The sequence below is a fragment of the Boleophthalmus pectinirostris genome, unplaced genomic scaffold, assembly GCF_026225935.1.
Source record: "Boleophthalmus pectinirostris isolate CB_2022bp ecotype Guang Dong unplaced genomic scaffold, ASM2622593v1 HiC_scaffold_9, whole genome shotgun sequence".
NCBI classification, from domain to species: Eukaryota; Metazoa; Chordata; class Actinopteri; order Gobiiformes; family Gobiidae; genus Boleophthalmus; species Boleophthalmus pectinirostris.
Window position 1 is genome coordinate 32276049 of NW_026571541.1, and position 9051 is coordinate 32285099.

General features: G+C 38.9%; 1 protein-coding gene across 2 annotated transcripts in view; it reads right to left on the reverse strand.

The window, feature by feature from the left end:
• The window catches only part of LOC110174032 (diablo IAP-binding mitochondrial protein-like), a 21920-nt gene extending 13734 nt beyond the window's left edge, over positions 1 to 8186 (reverse strand). For both annotated transcript variants that reach the window (XR_008633778.1, XM_020940068.2), the window contains exons 1-3: positions 8101 to 8186; positions 5052 to 5181; positions 727 to 849 (exon numbers count right to left, since the gene is read on the reverse strand). Coding sequence is in view for 1 of the 2 variants with exons in the window: in XM_020940068.2 (XP_020795727.2) it covers positions 727 to 849; positions 5052 to 5181; positions 8101 to 8144 (297 nt within the window). In the remaining variant the exon portion in view is untranslated. The remainder of the gene's footprint in view (positions 1 to 726; positions 850 to 5051; positions 5182 to 8100) is intronic.
• Between the last annotated feature and the right edge of the window lie 865 nt (positions 8187 to 9051).

The following is a 9051-nucleotide window of genomic DNA, read 5'->3' on the forward strand; positions in this document are numbered from 1 at the left end:
TCCTGTACTACTGTCACTTGGCTCTACTGCGCGTGTCTCCTGTAGAAAAAGCTGTTGTCCTGCTGCAAATAGTGAAATATGGAGCTGAAAACGGTAATCGAGCAGCAGAAAGAAAGTTTGGAGTGAGCGAGAAACTTGTGAGGGACTGACGCAGGGGAGAGAGAACACAGCTTCACAGTAACCGGGCAGGTGCGCCATGTAACTTTCTTGCAAGTCATTGGATGAATCGACAAAGCCTGGACTTCAGCGACAACTGAAACCATCCTGTCGGGATTCAGAAAGGCCGGAATAATTCTAACTGGAACTGATGCTGAGTCTGACGACAGCGACACAGAAGAGGAAGCGGCGCTCTGTTTAATTCATGGATCTATGGTTTATTTCCGGAGGTCGCACAGAAGTGACACCGAGGATGAAGGAATTGAATGGATTTAGTGATTTGGAGTGAGATCGTGAGTTTGGTAAACTTATGTTCTGTTGTTTATGCTATAATTATCTGAATAACACCTGTTCAGTTTGTTGTTCTCTGTTCTGTTCTTATTATTACTAGAACTTGCCTTTCAAGATAAAATGTCAGTTCCTGGTCTCTGATTTTATAAATACATTTCCCCCAAAAGTGCGACTTACATATGTTTTTTTCTTCTTCATTGCACATTTTTCGGCTGGTGCGACTTATAGTCCAAAAAATACGGTATTCTACACGTTCTAGTTACCTTTTGAAGCACGTACCTTTGAATACAGCATGAAGGCTTCTATAAGTGCGAGTGTGGTCTGGGAGAGGAAGGTGATGGAGCTGTCGGTGACTAAAGACGCTGCTCTTCTGATCAGGGAGTCGTGAGAGAGGTTCTCCACCTGCCGACAAACATCTGAATTAACCCCAACATAACAGCACATCACACACAGGTACAGCTTTAAAATAACAGTAATACGGAGAGATTTTCTGGTTGGGCGTCCGTCACCTGCTTGTTTCTATGGATAAACATTAGATTTATTCAATTATAAGTAGTTTTATAACTCAAAAATACCTGTCATAATCCCCCCCAAAAAAAGCTGAGAGTTGTTTTTTGGCACATTTAATTTCAGTTTACGTCCCAACTTTGAGCAAACCAAATACACAAAAACAGCCGGAAATATTAAGAAATCAACTGAATCGCTAAAAATCAGCTGAATTCTTTATCAAAATCACTACATTTGGTGCTTTAATTGTTCTAAAAATGTCTTTACTCTTTTACTTTTTACTCTTTAAGTACATTTTTAAACATGTACTTGAATAGTTTCACTTAAGTAGAGTAGTAGTTTGTCATGTGACACTTTTACTTTTACTTGAGTAACCTGCTTGTTTCCATGGATACGTCATTGCTCTGCCTGGAATGTTCCACAGTGTGGCATTAAAACAGCTCTACCTTACATTTATTCAATTACAGGTGGTTTTACAGCTCAAAAATAAATAGAAAAACAGAAATTTGACAGATCCTCCACCAGAAATGTTACACAATACACCTTTAAAGAAGACGTATTGTGCTTGTGCTTAATCCATGACATCTGTGGATCATTTTGTTATGTTTTGTATATTTTAAATCACAATATTCATCTGAAATTACTGAATTCTGGGTTGGAAAATTGCAGAGTGCAATGAAGCACATGATTTTTTATGTATTTTATTGGTTTTATTAATGTATTGCTATTATGTTTTTTGCTCTTATTTTATTTGACTGGTTTTGAGCGTTTATTTGATCATTATTATTACTATTGTTGTACTTGTGCAGCACTTTGGTCACTGTTTGCTTGTGAAATGTGCTATATACTGTAAATAAAATGGAAGTGGAAGTGAAAGCAACTTGGTTCTGATCTAAGTTCTCATGAGGCTGTTATGATCATTTCTGAACGTATGCACTTTTGGTTTAAAAGAGACGACAATAAACGCACTGACAGGATTTTGAATGTTAAAAAAACTATAAAACCAAACCATAAGGCGAGTGGAAAGAGTAGTAGTGGGCAAGTGAAGCTTTCCTGACAATAGAGGCTTTGCACCGTCACGTGACCCCTACAGCAACGGTACCTACGCCCCCATGACACCGGGCACATTATGTCATTGACTTCAGCAGCATCGGAGAAACATGGGCAGGTTTTGTTGTGTATTTGGTTGTTCTAGATGCTCTGAAAGGGATAAAACAAATCATTTCTTCGCTGTTCCTCTGGAAATTACTCATCAGGAGCTCAAACAAGGGAATTATCAAAAAAAAGACACGGATTATGGTTAGCAAAAATAAACCATTAAGACACCCGAAGTTTCATCAAAGTATTTGCTATTTAAATTGTTTCATAGCTTATTTAATGAAAGAAGCACATTTACTGAACAAAAATGTCATTAATTTATCCAGGAAAACCCGCACTAGTTACGATTCAACAAACCCACACTGGGCTCCCATGATCAACATGGCGCACGAGTCGAAGAGTCTGTGAGCCGAACCTCGAAAGAATCGGCCATGAAAAGATCCTCGCGAACGTTAGAAAAATCCGCTCGCAAAAAGCGATTAATTCTAGAAGACATAGTTGTGGATAAGCAAGACAATGAAGAAAACATGGGTCCTACGACGAGTGACATGTTTATATGTGCGATGGAAGATACAGTTTCTACTGCCGCTCACACTGCAAATGTTTTCTTTTTAAACTTTAGTTCAGTAAATGTGCTTCTCTCATTAAATAATCTATGAAACAATTTAAATAGCAAATACCTTGATGAAAATGACGTGAGTGTGTCTTGATGGTACCATAGGAAATCTCTTCGCGGTTTATGTTCTCTAGACATAATTCCTGTTTTTTTTTTTGATAATTCCCTTGTTTGAGCTCCTGAGTAATTCCCAGAGGAACAGTGAAGAAACGATTTGTTTTTTTCCCATTCAGAGCGTCTAGAACAACCAAATACACAACAAAACCTGCCCATGTTTCTCCGATGCTGCTGAAGTCAATGACATAGTGTTGCCCGGTGTCATGGCGGCGTAGGGTATCGTTGCTATAGGGGTCACGTGACGGTGCAAAGCCTCTATTGTGCCGAAAAACAAAGCTTCAAGACTTTAGTGACGGTGACATCCGGTGGACAACTGAAGCCACAGCGACCTCTAAAGAGCACGACTGATCTCAAGTTCAGAAACGTTTGTGTGATCATTCAAGTGTCTTTGTTCATTCATACCAAATAATGATTATATATCGTCATTACAGTAAAACATGCACACTCTAAAACACAATCCAGATGAATCCAAAGAACAAATGCAAATTATATTAAAGGGACAGTTCAGAATTTTGGACATAGGACCTCATTTCCTAGTGAGTCAGAGTGTTGGAGACGTGTGGAGACGCTTTTTAAAATATTCCATCCAGTCCTTGTATTTGCAGAGGTCACTGGTGCTAGACTAGTGCATGTCAATGGTCACAGTTATCCTGCCAATAAAAACAGTCTTACCCACTCCACAAAACACCCGAAGCAAATCTATTATTACACCAGACTGTCCATGTGAATGTCTGTGTCGACAGAATAATTTTAGAAGTAAAACCAATCTTGTATCGCATGAATCGTCGCATGTTGAGGGACTATTTTCTCAGCAGCAGTGGATTTTTACTCTGCTCTAGTTATTTGTGATGATATGAACGTGGTCATATCTGGAACAGGCTTCTTCCTGCGCTTTATGTGTCGCAGGTAAACAAACTATTACAGAGCCAGTAGGTGCTCGGTGATATCAGTCCGCCGCTGCCAAACTTTTTATCAAGAAGTACAACTCGCTGCTGCTGCTCAGACATAAATCCTTCAAATGCAAGATTGGTTTTGCTTCTGAAATGATTCTATCCACACAGACATTCACATCGACAGTCTGGTGTAATAATAGATTTGCTTCGGGTGTTTTGTGGAGTGGGTAAGACTGTTTTTAGTGGCAGGATCTCTGCAAATACAAGGACTGGATCGAATATTTTAAAAAGTGTCTCCACACGTCTCCAACACTCTGGCTCACAAGGAAATGAGGTCCTATGTCCAAAACTCCGGACTGTCCCTTTAACGGTTAAATGTTGGTTAAGGGTTTATCTAAAGCTTTGAGTTTATTCAAAAACTGTACTAAAAGTCTCTAACAGGATTAGAGACCCTTCCTACTACTCCTCAGAATGCACCGAAACGCCATGAGCCAATGAAAAGCTTCGAAACATTTTTGAAGCAACGGACGACGGAGCGAAACAGGAATGACGTTTGAAGCTACGAACGTCATCGGTCACGTGACACTGGTGTTTTGAGACAAGCTCCGACCCAGCGTTTTGAATCACTCCGCTTCAGGAAGAGTGACACAAGTAGGGGTGTGCAAAAATATCGGAATATCGATATATCGTATTGTTTAATGTGATGATACAGTATCGATATCGTGGGCTGCTGTATCGATATATCACCAACAGTATTTTTAGGTGTGTTTTACTAAATTATTTTGTTACAGCGCTACAGTTTTGTTGCTTGTGGAGTGAAAGGAAACTCATTTATGCAACACATTTGACATTTTTACTGTTTTGATGATTAAAATGTTTGTGTTTCATATGAACTTTGCACAAGAAGTGGTTTAACAAAGACTTTTAGTATCACAGCCATGATTTAGCCTTAATTTTTTATTGAACCGTATCGAATCGATTTGAAATATATCATATCGAATCGAAAGTACACTGTATCGAGATATGTATCGTATCGTGGCCTGTGTATCGAGGTATGTGTCGTATTGGCAACTTCTTAATGATACCCAGCCCTAGACACAAGCGCCAAAGCCTCGGGATCATTTGCCCATCACTAGAAAAGGGTTAACGTTTCATATTTATCCCTAAAAGTCTGGTTGATTCTACACATGTAGGTGCCGTAAAGTCATAAAAGTCTAAAGTCTAAAGTCGAGCAGAGTCTATGATTAAAACACGATATATGAAAAGATAGTGGGACCATAAACAAGCAAACGCCACATGATATGAAATCTACACGGCCTTTTTTAAGTACTTCTCTACGCACGGGTTTGGAATGAGACAAAGTTAAGTTTTACCTGTTTGAAAGGTACGGCACACAGCGTGGTGCCCACCGCTAAAGACGCTACACCGGTGAACAAAGCGCTTCTGGTCCGAACTGTCTGGGCTGCAGGTTTCACCTCGGTCAAGACGACACGACAGCTGCTCCTGGAAACACAAACGCATATATTTAAACTCGTGTAACGTTCAACTCTTTATTACAATTATGACCAAAATACAAGGGATGGGACAAGATCTCATGAGACAAAATTACAGTAAGAAAATGTAAACTAAAAATCTCACGAAATAATTTTAGATTGGACAAAAAAAAAGACGTAAGGGCTGGTAAATTACATCTCTAACGAAGCTGTGGTTTTTAAAAGTAGGTCAATTATAACTAAAATATTTAATGCAAAAATGTTAGACTAAAACTGTAAACGGGATGACACATTTTTTAAGTTACAGATAATGTAAAAATCTGGTTTAGTCTCGTTCTCGTGGACCTAATCTCGTGTCTCGTCTCGTGAAAAGCGTGTCTACTTCCACCTCTACAAAATACAATACAGTACAAACTTCAAGTGAAAAGTTAGTGGTGAAAAGAAGAACAATATGGCTGTGTCGCATTTCTCTTTCCTCACTTCCCTCTCCTTGATTCCTCTCCTGGATTCTGCAGGAAATGGGTGAGGAAGTCCCACCCACAGAGGAGACACAACGAGGAGAAAGGTTAGAACGTCCCCCCCTCTCCCGGGCACAGCAGTTACCCGTGTGCCGCCCAAGAGAAGGGAAGGGGACGTTCCCGCCAAGAGAATGGGACGCCTAAGGTGGGACTTTCAAGCAGGTATTCCTTTTTTCTTCACAAACTGACACTTAACTGGTATCAAACGATGACAAATATGACCACAGGCATTATTTACAGTTCATCCAATGTCGGCTAACACAAGTTTATGTTTGAATTCTTACAGTGGACACATTTTGAAGCTATAGTAAAAATAAATAAATTCACCGTGTATGTCACTAACAACTGAACTCTACTAGACACCTGAATAATCTTCTTATCTATCTCTCCATCTGTGCGGTTTTGGCAGATGTGACGTTGCGGTGACGTGTCTTTCTGGCGCCAAAAATCTGTACAAATGAGTCCGCAAGACACGTCACAGTAACATGAAGTGTCTCTTCTGAAGAAAGATGCAGGAGTCATTCCCAACATGTCACAGCACGTGTAAAACAACCCACTGTTCTGAACTTCTGAACTGAATCTAAAGTGAGGGAAATGCAATTGTAGTGAATGTTACTGCTGGATGACCACATGTGTCACTGAAAAAAAGAAAACAAATCTGATTGGACGTTGGTGTTTGGTTGTAGGTCAAGATGAGATCAGACTGACATCCATTTGACGGGTCACTGTAATGGAGGGAACTTTAGGCAAAACTGGAACATAGTGTGATCTCAGTTAAATAATAATAAATAGTTAGGTGTGGGAAGAATCCCTCAGTCTTCCAGGTAGAATCCATCAGGAGAAAAATTCAACTTAACTTTTGGTTGACAAACTGAATTTTTCTCCTGAAAAGAAGAATGGCAGAAGTGTCCACCAGCGTCTAACCAGAAGTGAAGAAGCAGCTTGGATGAGCTGCGAAACGTCTTCAACCAAACTAACTTTTGTCCAGTCGACAAACTGAATTTTTCTCCTCAATAAATAGTTAGAAAATTACAGGAAGTAGAGAGTTCTGTTTTAGAGTTCCATATGTGTAACATCACACTAGGACGAATTCAGTTTCAGAATTTCACTTTCAGTTTGTCACAATTTACCTGCAAGAAACAGATTTTTCTGATACTTTAAACATTATTTAAACTAAATAAATGTGTTTTATTAAAATTGTATTTGTCCAATAATAATTTCTTGTGGTCACAAAAAATTCAGCATAGGAAACCCTTAGAAAACAGTTACTGTTTCAGTGAGTGGTAATTGGATTACAGTTACTTTGTTGAAATAAATGGATTAAACGGCGGTATTTTCCTGTTTTCACATTTTGGGATATATCCCTTTTTTTTTTTTTTTGTCGGTAATTCCACTCATTGGGGAAACTAAACTAGATCTAAACCAGGACTAAACCAGGACTAAAATCAAGTCTAAACTAGATCTAAACCAGGTCTAAACCAGCACTAAAACCAGGTCTAAAACCAGGTTTAAACCAGGTCTAAACCAGGACTAAAGCAGGACTAAAACCAGGTCTAAACTAGATCTAAACCAGGTCTAAACCAGGACTAAAACCAGGTCTAAACTAGATCTAAACTAGATCTAAACCAGGTCTAAACCAGGTCTAAACCAGGACTAAAACCAGGTCTAAACTAGATCTAAACTAGATCTAAACCAGGTCTAAACCATCCTAGTCTTTGCTTCTCTACAGCAAATCAAGTAATCCAAAGTATTCAGATTACGTTACTCACTTTAAATAATTTAATGGATTACGTTACAAACTACATTTTGGTGTATGCAATCTGTAATCTGTAGGGGAATACATTTTAAAAGTCACCTTCCCAACACTGACTAAGGTTGGAATTCCCCAGCATCATGTCATCATCTCCAAACAGAAAGTAAACATTTAAACCTAAGAAATGGATAAAACGTGAATTTATTTGCAATATTTTTTTGGTTTAATCTTAAATATAACGTTGTTTTGGTAAAATAAGTGATCTTTCTTGTGATAGAGCTTTTAAGAACAGTGAGATTAAGACACAAACACATGAACACGCAATCTTCTCCAGAGTTTTGGAAATATCTGAGGCTCTGTTGTTTCCTGTAATCGTCTAATATCATAAAATTAGAGATTATTTTACGCATTAGAATAAATCTGACAACTCTCCTGTTTTGGTTTTTGTTCTGTCCGAGTGTTTTTAACAGAGAAGTTTGGTTTTGTTGATCAGATAAACTTAACATGACACAACCAGACGACTTCCGATATGTTGTAATATTCGTCTAAACGTGACCGTGAAAACAGCTGATGGTGAAAGCGAGGACATGTTTCACTTATATAGAGAAATAAATGCACAAACAGATAATAAAAATAAGAGAAAAGAGTAAAATTGTACCTGAGAACAGAGAGGTAAGACTTCCACCTCCTCAGTGCCGCCATGTTGGTGCTCCTCTGTAAAGTGTCCGGGTCAGGACCGGCTGCTTCTCGCGTAATGACCGACAGAGGGCGCCACGGTCCACACAAAACTATTACTATTATTATTTATATATTTTTTTTCATTATTTATTTGTTTATTTTTTATTACTCATGCTATTATTTTGTTTGCATCAATTTAAACAACAATAACAAAAAATCTAAAAAAATCTGATAATTAACATAAATACACATTCCAACCGTTACTTTTTGGCTTGTCTTTGCTGCAAGAACAAAAGGAACAGGAATATTAATCTTAAAAAAAAAAAAAAAAAAACATGCTCCTTTTACAGATAAAAATAAAGAAAGAAATAATAATAAACAAATAAATAAATGCGCTTAACAATGAAACCCCTTTGTTTGGAGGAATAAATGTCACAATATCTGGCCAACAGAGGGCGCTGCAGTTCACACAAAACTATTATTATTATTATTATTATTATTATTATTATTATTATTATTATTGGAGTGGAGGAGTTTCAAGTTATCTCAATGGGGTTTTGTTCACGAGTGAGGGACGGAGCATGAGATTGACAGGCAGATCGGTGCAGCGCTGGCAGTGATGCGGTCGCTGTATCGGGCCGTTGTGGTGAAGAGGAAGCTAAGCTGAAAGGCAAAGCTCTCGACTGACTGGTCAGTCTGTGTTCCTCCCCTCACCTATGGTCATGAGCTCTGGGTAATGACTGAAAGGACGAGATCGCGGATACAAGCAGGGTGGTTGGGAGCCCCCTTAGAGATAGGGTGAGGAGCTCAGTCACACAGGAGGAGCTCAGAGTAGAGCCGCTGCTCCTCAACATCGAGAGGAGCCAGTTGAGGTGGCTTGGGCATCTGTTTCAGGTGCCTCCAGGGTGCCTTCCTCGGGAGGTGTTTTGGG